This window comes from Chiloscyllium punctatum, chromosome 19 (genome assembly GCF_047496795.1).
Source record: "Chiloscyllium punctatum isolate Juve2018m chromosome 19, sChiPun1.3, whole genome shotgun sequence".
NCBI lineage: Eukaryota > Metazoa > Chordata > Chondrichthyes > Orectolobiformes > Hemiscylliidae > Chiloscyllium > Chiloscyllium punctatum.
In genome coordinates this window covers 89,252,107-89,272,586 of record NC_092757.1, presented here as the reverse complement: position 1 = coordinate 89,272,586, position 20,480 = coordinate 89,252,107, and the positions used below count along the sequence as shown (strand labels likewise).

Here is a 20,480-nt window from a genome sequence, read left to right as displayed (position 1 = left end):
CAGGATACTAATTAGGAATGATCAGCCATGATCATATTGAATGGCGGTGCAGGCTCGAAGGGCAGAATGGCCTACTCCTGCATCTATTGTCTATTGTCTAAGACCATGATGAAGACTAGGAATACTAATGCAAATATTTCATCATAATTCACACACCTCAACTCAAGCATGATAGAATACTCTCCAGTTGTCTGGATGAGTGAATCTCCAGCAGCACTCAACATGCTTCACTGTATCCAGGACAAAGAAATTGAAGGTTTGAAGGATACGATACCTTGTAAAGTCCAAATTTCAATTTAATGCTAATAGCCAAACCTGAAGTATTATATAAAAGTTAATCAGGCACCAAAAAAAAACCTCCAAAAGGTTCTTCAGCCCTTTTGTTGCAACTAGATGGAAGTTGCAGTATTTTTTGTAACTGTCATCCGTGCTGCTAACAGGACCAGATTCAGTCACAATCACAACTTTCACACAAATAATGGCAAGAACTAAAGTTCATCTACTGAATTGCATTCAAATACAAATCAGTACCTTCAGAAGAGCATGCAAGACAGCCAAAACAAAGTTTTGAACAAAATATCATGCAGACAAAAACAGAGAATCCAGATTTCAAATGCTTGCCTCAAACAAATTTCTCTAAACCAAAATCTAGTTGAGAAATCTTCAGTATACAATTCTAACTTTGCACTGAAAGAAAGCAAAACTTTGCAGAGAATTATCCTGAAATAAGAAGCGAACCACCTACAACTTTGTAATTGAAACTAAATAAATTTATTCAATCATTAAATGAATTCCATATCTGATGAGAACCAGTACAGTTGTAGGCAGAGTTGTTTTAAGCACACAAAGTTTTCCTTCAATTTACTGGCAAAAAAAAAATCATAGCACATCTCTGACAAGACTGCATTAGAACAAAGCACAGAAGGTGTGCAAGAACAGTCAAGGGCAACAGACTGTTCATTTATTTCTCCTTCAAAAGCATGTAACATCTGCTCAATACTTTGAAACAGTGAAACTAGAATTAGGAACCCACCATGCAAATAATCACAGGTACATTTTATGTATAAGTCACAACATAAATAACCAAGTTTGTGGATATTTTGCAGCTGCAATACAGACAGGATGGCAAAAGAACTAGAAATAACATGAGGAAATCCATTTTTACACATTACGTAGTTAGTGGATCCAGAATGCACTGCCTGAGCATCTGACAGAGGCAGATTTAAACTTGGATTTCAAAAGTTAAAATTGGACAGTTATTTGAAACCATTTGTAGTGTTCTAGTGAAAAAAAGGCTGTGGAGTGGGACTAATGGGGTTCTGTTTGCGAGAGCCAAAATAGATACAACAGACCAAAAAGGGTCCTCCTAAGCTGCAACTGTGTCATGATTCTATAAATCACACTGGAGTCACACAGTGCTCACCTTTCCCCAAACTAAATGCCATACCACATGACAAGTCAGTTGACCTGAGCATCACAAATGTTATCTTCTACCAGATAAAACTTACAATGGATTTAGGTGAATTACCACAAAACTTACTCAATTATTCTGTTCTCAGACAGAACAAATTGATACAGGGAAAAGGGGTAGATGCACCTTCAAGGCATACCAGGATTAACTTTTCTATTCCACATACTCTCTTAACAGTTCAATCAGCTGCAACACATTCAAATTTTAACATAGGCACAAAACGTATGTTTCAAGTATCATTAACTACACTTGGCGGGGAGTAATTTAGAAGATAACTAGTCAGTTGCACTTGATAGACAACTCTAATTTTAAACTGCAGTCTACTCCGGGAAGCAATGGCTAATGTGCTCAGTCAGCCTCGACAGCCAAAATTTTTATCGAAGGCAATTTTCTCCTAGCTTGAGTCAAGGGGAATCATAGACAGGTGCAGACAGCAACGCCACGTTGCGAGCACAGGAAGATGTATCACTGTTGAGAAAGGATTTCTACAACAAAATGCTGCGTGAATTTCCCCAGATACGGGAAAGGAGGGAAAACTGTACTGAAAAGGGCAAGAGTCTCATACAAAATTAAAAATTCTTTCGTGTTTGAGGACAACCCCGCATAGCTGTTTGACCCGAAGCTGGACTGGAAACACACGTACACCTGGTGAATTTTATCCGGTGTTACTACATCCCATTAAGCAAAAGGCAATCCTGCGAGGGTTGCTTATGCGTCCTCTAGGGTTTACTTCATGGTTCAAACCGTCTGCACCTGTCTCTCTCTCTCTCTCTGGGCTTGGTCGCCTCCTTTCCTCGAGCTCCAAGGAGTTGCTGCCACGAGCGAGGCCGGCGCGAGGCGGCTGTCGCGAGCTCCAGGCGTTCAGTTCCCCACCTGCCGCGGATCGTGGAGGTTCCGAGCGCACAGAGCTGCTGCTCCTCCCTAATACAGCAGGTAGGCCCACAATCCCCCCCCCCCCCCGAAGCCTGGGCCTCAATCTCCCTCACGGGCCACTTATTGTTGCTGGGGAGGGGTCGCTTCTCAAGATTTCCCTCCCTCCCATTGGGCCTACTCCACAGGCCTCGCCTTCCGCTGAGGCGGCGACAACACCGGGTTCTCCTCTACCTCATCCCCACCCCACCCAACCCCACCGCGCCAATTCCCTTTCTTCTCTTTACCCCTTCCAGCTCCTCGTCCGAGATGGCTTCTTCCTGCTGGTACTCGGGGTCCAGGTCGATGTCGAACACCCCGGCCATGTCTCCAGCTCGTGCTCGTTTTCTCTCTCGCGCTCGCTCGCTCCGTGTGTCGCTCTCTCGCTTCCCCCACCCCGGCTTCGCTCCCTCATGGGTTCCACTCGCCCACCATCGCTGCTGACGCATGCGCAGCCCGTGGATAGAGGGGGCGCGCCTCCGCTCGCCGGCTCCATCCCTCCCCCTCCAGGGAGAGCTGACGTGCGCGTGCACTGCGGGGCGACGCTGTGTAGGGAAGGGGATGGAGGACAATAATGTCATCATGCGCACTCTCGACCAGCCTGCTTGGTGCAGAACCTCCTTAGAGCCGATTGGGGGGGGTGGAAGGGCAATTCAGATCTCCAAGTCTGCCTTCTAGGTCAGACTTGACTGCCATTGAAGGTCTCTTGGAACCCCGTGGTAGTGTCCCTTACCTCTGAAGCCCAGGTTCAAGTCTGACCTGTCACCAGAAGTGTGTTACAAGATCTCGGAGCAGGTTGATCAGAAAATAGAAAGTCAGAAGTCACACAACAGGTTGGACCGAAGGGTCTGTTTCCATGCTGTACATGCCTATGACTGTGACCAGGTTTTGGTCCAACAGGTTAGTTTGAAAGTGCAAGCTTTCAGAGTGCTGCTCATTCTTGCTACCGGACAAAGGAACAGCACTCCAAAAGCTTGTACTTTCAAATAAACCTGTTGGACAGTAACCTGGTGATGTGTGATTTCTGACTTTGTCCACATCCACACCAGAAAATCATAATAGAATCCCTACAGTGTGGAAACAGGGCATTTGGCCCAACAAGTCCACACTGACCACCTAACCTACACATTCCTGAACACCATGGTCAATTTAGCATTGCCAATTCAGCTGACCTGCATATCTTAGGACTGTAGGAAGACCTCCAGAGCACCCAGAGGAAACCCACGCAGACATGAAGAGAATGTACAAACTCCACACAGACAGTCGCTTGAGGTTTGAATTGAACCTGAGTCCCTGACACTTTGAGGCAGCAGTGCTAACCACTAACCCACTGTGCTGCACTTGACAGACCTTGAAATCCAACCATACAAGTTAATCGCTCCCTAAGCTAAGGTTTCTGATAGCCACGTTTGAAATGTGCCTTGTTAGTCAAGACAAGGAGTTTAAGTGCTGGGCGGTCTGAAGAAGCATCAATAGCTGGAATCATTAACTGCATTTTCACGTTACAGATGCTACCAGACCTGGTGAGTTCTAATTGTGCATGAACAGAGAGGCTCCCCCCTGTGTGTGGACAAAATCCCTGATTACTGACATCACAAGATCCACTCCTGCTTCAGAAAGCAGGTGACTGGTCCCCAGATGTTCTTAGAATGTCAGTGGCTTGGGACATTTATTCCTCCACTGCTATTACAGTGTACTGCTCACCAGATTGAGCTCCCAAACTTGCTAAATGTGGTGTCCCCACATGTCTAAACATGGTTTCAGTATCTGACATGTGACAGATGTAGGAGGTAGCCTTGCCAATACTTCCTCTGAGGCCTTGGAACTCTCCTCCTTTGAGGTTGAGTAGTGATTTCAGGTAGAGAGGCCATTTCTCTGCAGGGATCATAGACATCCCACTGGTACCTGCAAGAACAAGGAAGAGAAGGTATTGAAACCAGTGTTTAGAAGTGATATGCGGCAGGGTTAATGTGAGAGTTGTAGTGAAATAAAAAAGTGTTTATTCAGTTGGCAGGGCATGAATACCTTAGCATCTCTGCAGGAGTGGTGCTGGTCATCTTCTGCAAAGGACAGGATTCTCGTGGGGGCTGAGAAGCCTGATGTCATGCACCTGTCCACAAGTCCAGGGCCTTTTGCGCCCTTGTGGGTTGTTTTCTCCTAAATTGAGATGAAAGCAGATGGCATGGCTGTTAGTGCTGGTGCCAATGGTTTAAAGATGGTGTGGTGTCCTGGGCAAGTGAGTACGCATCACAGAGGCCATAAAGGGTTAGTGATATGAAGGGTTGGGGGGAAATGAGAGTCTGTGAGGGAAGATGTTGGAGACAATAGTGAAAGTGTTAGAGCATGAGCCTTGATGAGAGGTGGGTGCAGTAGCAGAGATCGAGTGAGTATGAGATAGCAGAGAGAAGAATGTGGCACTTACCCTGATGGAGCAGAGAAGACTTTGCGAATAGTTGGCCATTCCTCTGGATCGCGGAGGCTGTATTAACCTCAGTAGCAACCTTGCACCAGGCTGCCAGGGTCTGATGGTATGGTCTCCTCTGCCAGTCCTCTGACAATAGGAGAGCTCACCACTGGCTCACCCCATTGACTAGGACTTCCAGATCTCCATTGGAGAACCAGTTTTTTCTCTTTCCTGACATCATCTTCTGAATGAATGTTCATCATCATTAAAATGCCAGTGCTCTTCTGTGTGCACAGTAGCCTTTTAAACATAGCGCACATAAAAAGCATTCTGATTTTTCAGCAGATATCACTGATTAGCAAATTCTTCTGGGAATGGCACATGGTAAGATTGGACTAGACATGTGTGAGAAGGGATTCATAGTGGTGGCGTAGATAGTTATTGAGGTGATTTGGTGTAATGTGATGAGAGATTTACTTAGTCTCATTGTGAGAAATCATCCAAAATACCTGATGAAACTGACTCTTAGTCAAAAAAGCATAAAATTCAACCTATTGCCTTTAACTCACTGTTCAAAAATTGGATTTCTGACCTCTCTAGTGAAAAGTTGATCTTCATAGAACTCAAGACCAAAATCCATTTTCCTCCATATTACAACACAAGATCTCAAACAATAACAATACATTATGAAACTTCATCATGCATCCACCACAGAAAGCAAAAGAAAAGGGTACCTTTTAAGAAGCATTTTCAGTTTCTATTACAAATTCTCTTATCAACATTTTTGTTTTACTTATCCAGATTTTATTTCAATAGTAACAATATATTTACAGCAAATATACGAGGACTTTTCATAACAATCATGTTATTCTTATGTCCATTTTAATACCCATTTAATTCTCCTCCCTATTGGCTAATGATAAATCTTCTTTTAACGGATATTTGTTAGCACATATTTAACTTGCATGAAAAATAACTGACTGGTCATTTGATCGCCACCTCCTGTAATAACACTGGAACTAGACAGACATCTCTTGCATTAACAGCCATTTGATGGCTTATAATAACCCAGTTCTGCTAAAACTAGTGGGTAGTTTGTACAGATTTCACATGACAAAGGCACTCCAACATTTCTCTGTCTACTCAAATGTCTTTTGTGTCTGTGGCAAACTTGCTAAATAAGCTAATACAGTACTGAAATTTGGGACAAACCTCTGCTAACATTGACTTCTGCCAAAGTATTGCAAAATTTTTCTTTTTGTGTTTGGCAATAGAAACTCCAAGATTGTGCTTATTTTTGTTTCTCTGGGTGCTACTTGGCTTTTCCCACACTGTGACCCAAATACATTCGATTATCTGAATATTAGATTATCCAAAGGAGATCTCGAGATCCCGATTAAAAACATTACATCAAAGACGTGTTTCCAACACTGATCGCGTCTTTTGTTTACAGTGATTAAAAGTGAACTCCGTTCCTGAAATGCTGCTGAGAACAGGGTGCCCAGGCACCATCTCCAAATGACTGATCTCTCTCTCTCTCCACCTGGAATTCTACACAGGGGTGCCCCCTAACCATCCCCCCCCCCCCCCCACCCCCCACCCCCACCCCTTCCCAGATAATGTCTCCAACATTGTCCTGTTCAGGGCAAAGGTGGAGCCTGTCAAAAACTTGCAGTAAAATGTTGTGTGCGCGCTATTTGGAGACTTACTCACCCAACACCCAAAATGCAGCAGCAGTCTTGTTGTTGGTGTTCAGTCCGGCTGCCCCAGAAAGGGGACGGGGGCGTGCAGGGACCGGGTGGGAGGGCGGTATTGGATGGGATCGGTGGGGGGGGGGGGGGGGGGGGAGGGAGGGGGCAGGTGGGGAGGGCAGTGTTGGATGCGGTTGGGGATGGGTGGTGTTGGATAGGGAAGGACGGGGGGGTTGGTGTTGGACGGGCCAAGGGGCAGGGGGCGGACGGGGGTTGGTGTTGGACGGGCCAAGGGGCAGGGGGCGGACGGGGGTCGGTGTTGGACGGGGACAAGGGGCAGGTGGAGGGTCGGTGTTGGACGGGTTGAGGGGCAGGCGGGGATCCGTGTTGGACGGGGCCGAGGGGCAGGCAGGCAGGGGTCGGCGTGGGACAGGGTTCAGGGGGGGGCAGGTGGGGCTCGGCATTGGACGGGGTTCGGGGGGGCAAGCGGGGCTCGACGTTGGACGGGGTTCGGAGGGCCAGGCGGGGCTCGGCGTTGGACGGGCTTTGGGGTGGGCAGACAGGGCTCGGCGTTGGACGGGCTTTGGAGGGTAGGTGGGGCTCGGCGTTGGACTATCTTGGATGGGGTTGGGGGGACTGAAGGAGGCGAGTGGTTGGTCATGGTTGAGGACAGGTGGGGGCGCAGGTGGGGTAGAGGGGGCTCATGCTGCCTCATCTCCTGAACAGGAAGCGGACTTAACAGAAAGCTCTGAGTCCCAGACGGATGGCATTTAATCAGTCAATCGAATAATCAACTATCTGAGCGAATAGTGCCAGCCCATCTCATTTGGATAATTGAGGTTCCTTTGTAATTCCTTTGTTAAATTCACTTACAGTTCACCTTATACCTAAATTGGCTCTTTGTAAATGTCCAATCGATTAATTAAAACATTGAAAATGTACTTCTCAGGTTTGGCTAAGCACAATCAAATCATCAATATACACAATATAATTATATAATCCTCAGAATACCTTGGTTGAAAAGTTACTAGTACATTTTACATTCCAAATGGCATGATTTTACGTTAGTAAAGTCCATCTGTGGGTTACAAAAGCTGATGTCTTTTTGGATGAATCGGTCAATAAAACTTGACAAAATCCTTTTAATAAATCATTTTTATAACAGAACAGGCATATCCAAAACTCTCAATAAATTTCTCCAATTATGAAATCTAATATGAATCATATTGATTCATCACAATATACCTTGACTCAAATAAATTGTCATTTTCCATCACAAACTTGATTTCTTCCCTCATTTCTCTACATTGAGACTGTAAGGATGTTGCTTGATAGGTGATGCATACCCTAAGTTAACAGCATATGGCCAAAGATGTCTGCTCTATCCTATTTACACAAATTGATTTAATGTTCTTAATCATTTTTGTAAGTCGTCTAGGTGATTTTTCTGGGAGAGAGTTGAATATACTATCTAAATTCCTAAACATCTTCACGTTATCCAATCTCACTAAAGAGAAGTTGACTTTAAAAATTTCAATTTCTGATTCAAATGGTTGGATTTATTTTTATTTCACCCCTTATTTCTTTAACATTGCAAATACACTTCTCTCCTGACAATCTTCCCTGTCATGATATTTACTACTTATGATGGTACTTTCAGTGATTATTTTCTGTATAGAGTGCTCACTTCAGAGTGCATTAATTTAGTCCAATAGTTTCCCAGAGAGATGTAACAGTAATATCAACTTAACTCCATCGATAGGATTCCAAGCTTTGATCTTTTAATGTTCTGTAATTATCACTGTTTGTCAACCAGACTTCAAATACCTTTGGCAAATTCCCAAATTTTGGCTAATTTTTCTCAGAAGCTTGAGACATGGGTGTTTTTAAAATTTCTTCTCTGTTCATCATTCTTTTCAATTCCAACCCTTTCCATCTCCCTTTCTCCTCCTTTTCTTCTTATTCATTTTTTCCCTCAAATTCAAGTTTTATTTATAAATTTCAACTGTAATCTTAGTTTAACTTCAGTGTGACTTATTAATTTTAGAGCTCTCTCTTTTTATCTCTAAGTGCAATGTAATCACTTTACTATCTCATCCCTATGAGAGCCTGCCTTTTTGCTACATTCAATTTGTCTCCTAAATCTCTCAGTTGTGCCTTGGTCAAATATTTCAAATGGTCGACTGTTATATTTTTCTACTGTTACATTCCTGATGAAGGGCCTATGCCCAAAATGTCATCTCTCCTGCTCCCTGGATGCTGCCTGACCTGTGCTTTTCCAGCGCCACACTTTTTGACTCTGATCTCCAGCATATGCAATCTTTGCTTTCTCCTCCCTGTTGTATTTTCTACTCCTAGAAAAATCTTAGATACAGCCAAAGCTATTTACAATTCCAACTCACATAACATCCTTCACAACAACTCCTGCCTCTGTGCTCAGAACCACCATATCATCATATTTTTTCACAATTCAGATTTCTTATGAACTCAACTAATTTTAATCTGGCAAAGAGTCCCAGCTTTGTCATGATCCCTATTTATGGGTAATACTGGACAAGTCAGATCCCAGTGTAAGACCTGGCTTAATAAATCTTTTTTCTCTTTTTGTTTACAAGAGCATGGAACGTATTCATAAGAGGCTTCCAATGCACTTTCAAAGGAAGAACATAGAAAAACATGAAAAAGAAAACCATGAATTATGTTTCACTAAATATTAATCATTTGAAGTGGCATGATTACAAATATTACCAAGATTCACCTTTTCAGTTTCAACATCAACATTCCAGACACTAAAATCTCAATGTAGGGTCACTCTGTATTCACACTAAAGCCTGTGCTACGGCTATAATTGGTTTCCTATCAGCAAAGGTTTCTGCAATCACTTGATGTTATTTTCTTTATTCATGTCTCTTCCTGAATTCATTAAACAATATTCAAGGGGCAAAGGGAAGAGAGGAAGTAAATCCAATAGCTATCATTAGAGAAAAAAATGCAAGGGAAACTATGACATGAAAGCTGATAAGTCCCCTGGATCTGATGGGATGCATCCTGGGTTATTAAAGGAAGTAGTTAAAGAAATAGTTGATGCACTGGTAGTAACTTACCAGGAATCCTTAGATTTTGGCAAAGTCCCAGAGAATTAGAAAACTGCCAATGAAACACCCTTACTCAGAAAGTGAAGGTGACAAAAGATATAACTGTAGGCCAGTTAGTTTAACTTCTGTTATTGGGGAAATTTTAGAGTCTATTATAAAGGATATAATAGCAGACCATTAAAAATGCTAATTTGCTTAAGAAGAGTCAACATGGCTTTGTGAAGAGGAAATCATGCCTGACAAATTCACTAGCATCCTTTGAGGAGATAACAAAGTTGCTGAACAAAGAGACCTTGGAGTGACAATAGACAATAGATGCAGGAGTAGGCCATTCAGCCCTTCGAGCCTGCACCGCCATTCAATATGATCATGGCTGATCATTCCCAATCAGTATCCTGTTCCAGCCTTATCTCCATAACCCTTGACTCCACTATCTTTAAGAGCTCTATCCAATTCTTTCTTAAATGAATCCAGAGACTGGGCCTCCACTGCCCTCTGGGGCAGAGCATTCCACACAGCCACCACTCTCTGGGTGAAGTAGTTTCTCCTCATCTCTGTCCTAAATGGTCTACCCCATATTTTTAAGTTGTGTCCTCTGATTCGGCACTCCCCCATCAGCGGAAATATGTTTCCTCCTGCCAGAGTGTCCAATCCTTTCATAATCCTATACATTTCAATCAGATCCCCTCTCAGTCTTCTAAACTCAAGGGTATACAAGCCCAGTCGCTTCAGTCTTTCCGTGTAAGGCAATCCTGCCATTCCAGGAATTGACCTCGTGAACCTACGCTGCACTCCCTCAATAGCCAGAATGTCTTTCCTCAAATTTGGAGACCAGAACTGTACACAGTACTCCAGGTGTGGTCTCACCAGGGCCCTGTACAGCTGCAGAAGCACCTCTTTGCTTCTATACTCAATCCCTCTTGTTATGAAGGCCAGCATGCTATTAGCCTTCTTCACGACCTGCTGTACCTGCATGCTTGCCTTCATTGACTGGTGGACAAGAACACCCAGATCTCTCTGAACAGCCCCTTTACCTAATTTGATACCATTGAGGTAGTAATCTGCCTTCCTGTTCTTGCCACCAAAGTGGATAACCAGACATTTATCCACATTAAACTGCATCTGTCCAGGTTCATAGCTCCTTGAAAGTGGAGTCGCAGGTAGATAGGATAGTGAAGAAGGCATTTGGTATGCTTTCCTTTATTGGTCAGAGTATTGAGTACAGGAGTTGGGAGGTCATGTTGTGGCTGTACAGGACATTGGTTAGACCACTGTTGGAATATTGCGTGCAATTCTGGTCTCCTTCCTATTGGAAAGATGTTGTGAAACTTGAAAGGGTTCAGAAAAGATTTACAAGGATGTTGCCAGGGTTGGAGGATCTGAGCTACAGGGAGAGGCTGAACAGGCTGGGGCTGTTTTCCCTGGAGCGTCAGAGGCTGAGGGGTGACCTTATAGCGGTTTACAAAATTGAGGGGCATGGATAGGATAAATAGACAAAGTCTTTTCTCTGGGGTCAGGGAGCCTGGAACTAGAGGGCATAGGTTTAGGGTGAGAGGGGAAAAATATAAGAGACCTAAGGGGCAACTTTTTCACGCAGAGGGAAAATCCTTTTAATGTACGTGTATGGAATGAGCTGCCAGAGGATGTGGTGGAGGCCAGTACAATTGCAACATTAAAGAGGCATTTGGATGGGTATATGAATAGAAAGGGTTTGGAGGGATATGGGCCAGGTGCTCGCAGGTAGGACTAGATTGGGTTGGGATCTCTGGTCGGCATGGATAGGTTGGACCGAAGGATCTGTTTCCATGCTATACATCTCTGACTCTAAACAGGAAAATAAAGGGGAAGCACTAGGTGTAATATATTTGGATTTTCAGAAGGAACATGATGAGGAACCACATGTTAGGCTACTTAATATGATAAGCACCCATGGCATTAGGGGTAGTATATCAGCATGGAAAGAGAATGGCTGGCTGATGGAAGTCCGAAATTTGAGATAAGGGGATGTTTTCTTGATGGCAACCTGTAACTATTGAAGTGCTATGACAGTTTACAATTATTTATAATAAACATTGATTTAGATGAGGGAAGTGAATGTACAAAAATTAAGTTTGCAGATGACATAAAAATATATGGGAACGCAAATGTTGAGGACAACATAGAGACTCTGAAGAAGGATATTGACAGGTTAAGTAAGTGGGCAAAAAATAATATAGTAGGAAAATGTGGGGTTATGTACTTTGACAAGAAGAATAGAGGAACTGAATGTTATTTAAATGGAGAAAGACTGTAGAAAGCTATGGAACACAGGAATTTGAGAGTTATTTTCCATGAATCAAAAAAGGCTAGCATCCAAGTTCAACAGATAATATGGAAGGCAAATGGAATGTTGGGCTTTATTTCACAGGGCGTGGAGCATAAAAATAAGAAGGTTTGCTAAAACTATACAAAGTACTAGACCAAGCACAGTTGGAAAACCAGATTAATAGTCTTGGCACCCTTATCAAAATAAAAATGTACTGACATTGGAGGCAGTCCAAAAAAGTTTCAACAGGCTGGACTGCCCCAATGTCAGTACATTTTTATTTTAGAACATAGAACATAGAAGAATACAGCGCAGTACAGGCCCTTTGGCCCTCGATGTTGCGCTGATCCAAGCCCACCTAACCTACACTAGCCCACTATCCTCCATATGCCTATCCAATGCCCGTTTAAATGCCCATAAAGAGGGAGAGTCCACCACTGCCAGTGGCAGGGCATTCCATGAACTCACGACTCGCTGAGTAAAGAATCTACCCCTAACATCTGTCCTATACCTACCACCCCTTAATTTAAAGCTATGCTCCCTCGTAATAGCTGACTCCATACGTGGAAAAAGGTTCTCATGGTCAACCCTATCTAAACCACTAATCGTCTTTTGATAAGAACTCCAAAACTGTTCACCCAGAATGAAGGGACTGTCACTGAGGAGACGTCGAGTAGTATGAACTTGGATGCTAGCCTTCAGATTCCTCTGAAGAAATTCCTCCTTATCTATGTAACTGCTTATTCTGAGATTATGCCCTCTGATTCAAGACTCTCCCACAATGGGAAACAACCTCTTTGCATTTACCCTGTTAAATTCCCTAAGAATCTTCTCTTTCTTCTAAATTCCAAAGAGTACACATCCAATCTACTCAACGTCTTCTCACCGAGGGTAGTGAATTCTTTACCCCAGAGGGCTGTTGAGGCTGGATCATTAAGTATATTGCTGAGAATGTGTTGCTGGAAAAGTGCAGCAGGTCAGGCAGCATCCAAGGAGCAGGAGAATCGACGTTTCGGGCATGAGCCCTTCTTCAGTAATGAGGAAAGTGTGGCAAGCAAGCTAAGATAAAAGGTAGGGAGGAGGGACTTGGGGGACGGGCGTTGGAAATGCAATAGGTGGAAGGAGGTTAACGTGAGGGTGATAGGCCGGAGTGGGGGTGGGGGCAGAGAGGTCAGAAAGAAGATTGCAGGTTAGGAAGGTGGTGCTGAGTTCGAGGGTTGGGACTGAGACAAGGGGGGGGGGGGAGCGGAAATGAGGAAACTGGAGAAGTCCCTCTCCCCGCATCTTGTCTCAGTCACAACCCTTGAACTCAGCACCACCTTCCTAATCTGCAATCTTCTTCCTGACCTCTCCGCCCCCACCCCCACACCGGCCTATCACCCTCACCTTAACCTCCTTCCACCTATCGCATTTCCAACGCCCCTCCCCCAAGTCCCTCCTCCCTACCTTTTATCTTAGCCTGCTTGCCACACTTTCCTCATTCCTGAAGAAGGGCTCATGCCCGAAATGTCGATTCTCCTGCTCCTTGGATGCTGCTTGACCTGCTGTGCTTTTCCAGCAACACATTTTCAGCTCTGATCTCCAGCATCTGCAGTCCTCACTTTCTCATTAAGTAGATTCAAAGCTGTGATAGATTTCTCATTAGTAAGTGAATCAAGGGTTATGAGGAGAAGGTAGGAAAGTAGAGTTGAGGGTTATGAGATCAGCTGATACTGAATCGTGCAGCTGACTTGATAGGAGCAGAAGTATGCTATTCAGCCTATGTTTTTAACTCTATTTTTCTCTCCACATGCTGCTTCACCTGCTAAGTATTTCATGCATTTTCCACTTTTACATATTTAAAAATAATCTCCCGTTCTGATGAATTTTTAAAATATTGCTCAAATGGGATTTTGTTTTAATTCTGGATTAGAATGACCAGTTTTTGGCTGTAGTTTTGCCTTCAGCTGCAGTTGTAATTTCTCACATTTGACACTAGGTGGTAGAGTAATACTATTTAACATTACGCATACAATACAGGTACACGAAAGCAGATCTGACAAAACACTTTACAAAGTAATTTTTAAATCATGGACACTGTTGTGTAGAAAAGCTCCCACAAACATCACTTAAGTCAATAACCAGCTCATCTATTGTCATGATGTTAGCAGAAAAAATATTAAGATACATAAACTGTAAAACAGTAATAAACCAATTTTTCAATCCAGCTGACTCTGTAAGATTGTGATGCCTTATGTGATACAATACTTGATGACATTATAGTGAAAGCATCCCTGTGTAGGACTGATTATTTAGAGATTCCCTACAGTGTGGAAACAGACCCTCCGAAGAGTAACCCACACAGTCCCTTTTCCCTCTGACTAATGCACCTAACACTATGGGCAATTTAGCACGGCCAATTCACCTGACCTGCACATCTTTGGACTGTGGGAGGTATCCGGATCACCCAGAGGAAACCCAAGCAGAGATGGGGAGAATGTGCAAACTATAATATGACTTAATGTAACATTCACTTTAAGGGATTGAAGAGTGGATTGAACACTAAACTTAATTAAGGGCAATTATAAGGACGTAAAGACCAAGCTGGTTAAAATAAACTGGGGAAGCTAAGTTAAGGAATAGATTGGTAGAGATACAATGACAAGACATTTAAGGAGATATTTCAGAACACAGAAAAGATTCATTCCAGTGAGAAAGAAAGAATCTAAGGAGAGAATGCACAATCCATAGCCAACTAAGGAAATTGAAGATTCCACTAAATTGAAAACACAAGCATATAATTGTGCAAAGATGCGTGGCAGATAAGAATTTTGAAAATAATGTAAAGGATATGTGAAAAGTGATTAAAAGATTAATAAGACAAATGAAAATAGTGTACCAGTAAAAGTTAGGTAGTAAAAAAAATTAAAAAGTAAAAGCTTCCATAAATATTTAATAAAGGAAAATTAAAGACCATTAATAATGAAAAGTAAGCAAATGAATTTAACAGATATTTTGCACTGGCTTCTCTGTAGAGCATTTAAATAGGATTCCAGAAAGAATTTTGAATTAGAATATGAAAGAAAACAAGGAATGCAAAACAAATTCAAGCATCAGAGAAAGGATACTGAGAAAATTATTAGAACTAAAATCTGACAAGTCACCTGATCTCCATGCGCTTCATCCTAGGATGGCAAAAGAAGTTGCTGCTGACATAGTAGTTGATATGATCTAAAATGCTTAAATAAATACCTGAGGTATAATGAAATGAGGGAACAGGTGATGGATATATTAATGAAGAGCAAATTGATTTTGAAATGGTGGTATGCAAATGAGGAACTTGTAATCCAGTGTGAATTTAATGGAGTATGATTAACTGAAATAAATCTCTCACATAAAAGTGTGAACTTGAATTCTGTTTAAATACAGTTATCTTTTAGGATATAACTGTAGATTTATTGGTTTTAATTTTCCCAAATTCCCTACATTGTGGAAAGGTTTAATCAAATTGGGAAATAGAGAATGTGACTCCTTTAATCATGGAAAGGCTACAGAAAGCAGGAAATCTCAAGCTAATTAGAGGGAAATGCTGCCCAAGGAGGATTTACTTACAAAATCATAATGCAGGAAGATTGCTTCTACGTAGTTTTGTGAAAGGGAAATAATGTTTGACTAATTTATTAGTTCTTTGAAGTAACAAGCAAAGTAGATAAATGAGAACGAGTATGAAATAATTCCAAGGTGATAAGTATCCATTCACCGAGTCACCTTTTATTTACATATGCACAGTAAATGGATTCTGACTAGCCTGGTCAGAGCCAGTCCCGAGACTCTCTGAATCTCCTGCCTATTTTTTTTTCTCTTAAACAGAAGCTGTGACACTCCTGTTCTTTTTTTTTGACTGTACTAGTATCTCTGACATTCACTTTTTTTAAAAAAAGAGTGAACAGAATGTCTGACATGCCTTTTTTTAAATTCTGCGGTAGTGCTTATTTTTCCCCAACACCTATGGTGTGTGTGTATGCAGGTGTGAGACACAGTGAGAGACACAAGGTGCACGAATCTTTATTCGATTTCCACTACCAGGAAGATAGGAAAACACCCGAGTGGCCAGTGACAAGCACTGCCCTTCATATCAAAGGGCAATGCCGTGTGATCAAAACAGTGAAGGGGAGGGTAGGAACTAAATCAAATAGAGTTGGAGGGGGAAATAATGCACTCCACTCCCTGCGGCGCCCACTTCTCCCTGAACAACTCCAGGGTGTTGGTGGACATCACGTGCTCCTTCTCCAAGGACCCCAGGGCTCTAACGTAACCCCAGAAGAGGGGCAGGCAGTCGGCCCTAACGACCCCCTCCACGGCCCACTGCCTGGACCTGTTGATAGCCAGTTTGGCCAGGCCCAGGAGCAGACCCACGAGGAGGTCTTCGGACCTGCCCTCCCTCCTCCGTACCGGGTGCCCGAAGATCAGGAGCGTGGGACTGAAGTGCAACCAAAAGCAGAGGAGAAGGTTTTTAAGAAAATCAAAAAGGGAGTGCAAACGCCCACACCCAGTATATACATGATCCATGGACTCCACAGTGCCACAGAACAAGCAGTTGGGCTGGGAGTCCGTGAACCCACCGCAAACTGCGGTTGCAGGGGACTGCTGCGTGCAGCACCCTCCACCCCAGATCCCCGAGAGAAAGGGGGAGGACTCCCGCGTAGAGAGCCGTCCACTGGGGATCCCCACCGCCCGGTGGCAAATGGGAATGCCAAGGTGTGTCCGGACGGTGGATGAGGGAGAAGAGGTGGACGGTGTGCAGTAGCAGTCGATACAGGGCCCTTCTTTTCACATCTTTGAAAGAGACAAAATTAAAATTCCGGAGGCGGCTCAGGTTATCGCCTGTTTATGTCTGTCAGCCAGAGGTCCCTGATTGGCCCAGGTTATCAACTCCAATCAAAGATCTCATCGTCAATGAGATCCAACTAGTTATTATTCCAATCACCATATAGTAGATTTCCAGAAGGCATTTTTTTCAAGGTGACATTTCCAAGGTTGCAACGCACCATAAGAGCTTATGGTGTAAAGGGTAACACATTGGCATGGATAGAGGATTGTTAGGCTAAAAGAAAACAAGGTGGAGATAAATTAATCATTGTGGTTGAGTGGTGTCATAGAGTAATATAGGTACAGCACAAAAACAGACCCTTCAGTCCAACTTCTCCATGCTGACCAGATATCCTAACCTAATCTAGTCCCATTGCCAGCATTTGGCCCATATCCCTCTGAAACCTTTCTATGCATATATCATGAAGCTGCCTTTTAAATGCTGTAATTGTACTAGCCTCCACCACTTCCTCTGTTAGCTCATCCCATACATGCACTACCCTCTGTGTGAAAACGTTGCTGCTTAGGTCCCTTTCATAGCTTTCCCCTCTCACCCTAAACCTATGCCCTCTAGTTTTGGACTCACCCCACCCCAGGGAAAAGATCTTGTCTACTTATCCTAACCATGCCCCTCATGATTTTATAAATCTCTATAAGGTCACCCCTCAGTCCCCTACACTCCAGGAAAAATAGCTCCAACCTATTCAGCCTCTCCCTATAGCTCAAATCATCCAACCTTGGCAATGCCAGTGTTGGACTGGGCTGTACAAATTTAAAAATCACATAACACCACATTATAATCCAACAGGTTTAATTGGAAGCACACTAGTCTTCAGAGCACCAGGTGGTTGTGGAGGGCACAATTGTAAGGCACAGAATTTATAGCAAAAGTTTACAGTGTGATGTAACTGAAATTATACATTGAAAAATACCTTGATTGTCTGTTGAGTCTTTCACCTGTTCAAATACCATGATAGTTTCACTTCTTTCAAGTGTGAATCACAAAACTTTTTTTTTAAAGTTGCATTCTCAGGTTAACTGTAACAAATGGTGTTAGCTAGACAATATGTTGAAGGTGTTAGCCCCCTGTGTTCTCTGTCTGTGCCACGATGTTTAGATTGATTCTAATCGAAAAAGTGAGATAATAGAGTTTCACATTAATTCATGCAGTTTTTGAGCAAAGTACAATGTTACTCTGCAAGTACAAATTCAGCAGAGGCTGATAGCTAAGTTCCATACCCAAAGGGAGAGCCTCAACCAGGACACTGTGTGTGTGTATGTATATATGTATGTATCTACCTTCGACTCTGCTTTCAAGAACTATGAACCTGCACTCCAAGGTCTCTTTGTTTAGCATTGGTGTATAAAACCTGCTCTGATTTGCTCTTCCAAAATGCAGCACCTCACATTTATCTAAATTAAACTCCATCTGCCACTCGTCAGCCTGTTGGCCCATCTGATCAAGATCCTGTTGTATTCTGAGGCAACCTTCTTTGCTGTCCACTACATCTCCAATTTTGGTGTCATCTGCAAACTTACTAACTATATCTCCCATGTTCACATCCAAATTATTTCTATAAATGACAAAAAGTAGTGGACCCAGCAATGATCTTTGTGGCACACCACTGGTCACAGGCCTCACATCTGAAAAGCAACCTTCAACCACCACCCTCTGTCTTCCAACTCCAAGCCAGTTCTGTATCCAAATGGCTACTTCCTCCTGTCAACCTTGCTTATCAGTACCCCATGAGGAACTTTGTTGAACACTTTACTGAAATCCATATAGATCACATCTACCACTCTGTCCTCATCAATCCTCTTTGTTATTTCTTCAAAAAACTTAATCAAGTTCATGAGACATGACTTCCCATGCACAAAGCCATGCTAACTATCTCTAATCAATCCTTGCCTTTCCAAATACATGTAAATCCTGTCCCTCAGGATTCCCTCCAACAACTTGCCCACCATCAATGTCAGGCTCACGGGTCTGAAGTTCCCTGGCTTTTCCTTACCACCTTTCTTAAATAGTGGTACCTTATTAGCCAACTTCCAGTCTTCTGGCACCTCACCTGTGACAATTGATGATACAAATATCATAGCATTGGGCCCAACAATCACTTCTCTAGCTTCCCACAGAGTTCCAAAATACACCTGATCAGGTCCTGGGGATTTATTCACTTTTATGCATTTCAAGACATCCAGCACCACCACCTCTGTAATATGGATATTTTTCAAGCTGTCACCATCTATTTCTCCACATTCTATATCCTCCATGTCCTTCTCCACAGTAAACACTGATGCAAAATACTCATTTAGTATCTCCCCCATCTCCTGTGGCTCCCCACATAAGCTGCCTTGCTGATCTTTGACGAGCCCTAAACTCTCACTGGTTATCCTTTCATCCTTAATATATTTATAAAAACCCTTTTGATTCTCCTTAATTATATTTACCAAAGCTATCTTGTGTCCCCTTTTTGCCCTCCTGATTTCCCAGTGTACTCCTACTGCTTTTTTATTCTTCTAAGGATTCACTCTATCTCTCCTGTCGATACCTGAGATATCCTTCCTCCTTTTTTTCTTAACCAAATTCTCAACTACTCTAGTCATTCAGCAGTCCCTACACCTACAAGCCTTTCCTTTCATCCTCACAGGAATATACTGCCTCTGGACTCTCGTTATCTCACTTCTGAAGGCTTCCCATTTTCCAGCCATCCCTTTACTTGCGAACATATGCCCTCAATCAAACTTTGAAAGTTCTTACCATCAAAATTAGCCTTTCTCCAATTTAGAACTTTTAGATCCAGTCTATCCTTTTCCATCACTATTTTAAAACTAATAGAATTATGGTTGCTGGCCCCAAAGTGCTCCCCCACTGACACCTCAGTCACATGCCCTGCCTTATTTCCCAAGAGTATGTCAGGTTTTGCACCTTCTGTAGTAGGTATATCCACATACTGAATCAGAAAATGTTCTTCCACATACTTAACAAGTTCCTCTCCATCTAAATCCTTAACATTATGGCAGTCCCAGTCCATGTTTGGAAAATTAAAATCCCATACTGTAACTACCCTATTATTCTTATAGATAAGTGAGATTTTCTGACAAATTTGTTTCTCAATTTCCCGCTGACTATTAGGGGGTCTATAATACAGTCCCAATAAGGCATTCATCCCTTTCTTATTTCTTAGTTCCACCCAAATAACTTCCCTGGATGTATTCCTCTACTTACCCTCCCTCTATCCTCCCACCCTGCCTCCCTCCACCCTCCCTCCCTCCACCCCTCCCTCCACCCTACCTCCACCCTCCCTCCCTCCCTCCCTCACTCCCTCCCTCCATTCTCCCTCCACCCTCATCACTCCCTCCCTCCCTCCCTCCACCCTCCCTCTACCCCTCCACCCTCCCTCCCTCCCTCTCTCCCTCCCTCCCTCTACCCTACCTCCCTCCACCCTCCCTCACTCCCTCCTTGCACCCTCCCTCACTTCCTCCCTCCCTCCCTCCCTCCATCCTCCCACCCTCCCTCCCTCCCACCTTCCCACCTCCACCCTCCCTCCCTCACTCCCTCCCTCCACCCTCATCCCTCCCTCCCTCCACACTCCCTCACTCCCTCCCTGCCTCCCACCCTGCCTCCCTCCCACCCTCCCACCCTCCACTCTCCCTCACTCCCTCCCTCCCACCCACCCTTCCACCCTCCCTCCCTCCCTGCCTCCCTCCCTCTAACCTCCCTCCCACCCTCCCTCCACCCACTACCCACCCTCTA

General features: G+C 43.5%; 1 protein-coding gene and 1 long non-coding RNA gene across 2 annotated transcripts in view; one reads left to right on the top strand and one right to left on the bottom strand.

Moving 5' to 3' along the window:
* Window positions 1-2,835, bottom strand: part of rps6kb1b (ribosomal protein S6 kinase b, polypeptide 1b) — a 75,107-nt gene extending 72,272 nt beyond the window's left edge. The window contains exon 1 of the mRNA XM_072590024.1: window positions 2,629-2,835. Coding sequence (XP_072446125.1) covers window positions 2,629-2,829 — 201 coding nt within the window. The 5' untranslated portion in view covers window positions 2,830-2,835. The remainder of the gene's footprint in view (window positions 1-2,628) is intronic.
* LOC140491597 (uncharacterized) overlaps window positions 1,849-20,480 on the top strand; it is a 41,551-nt gene continuing 22,919 nt past the window's right edge. Inside the window, exon 1 of the long non-coding RNA XR_011963340.1 lies at window positions 1,849-2,404. This is a non-coding gene — a long non-coding RNA (uncharacterized lncRNA). The remainder of the gene's footprint in view (window positions 2,405-20,480) is intronic.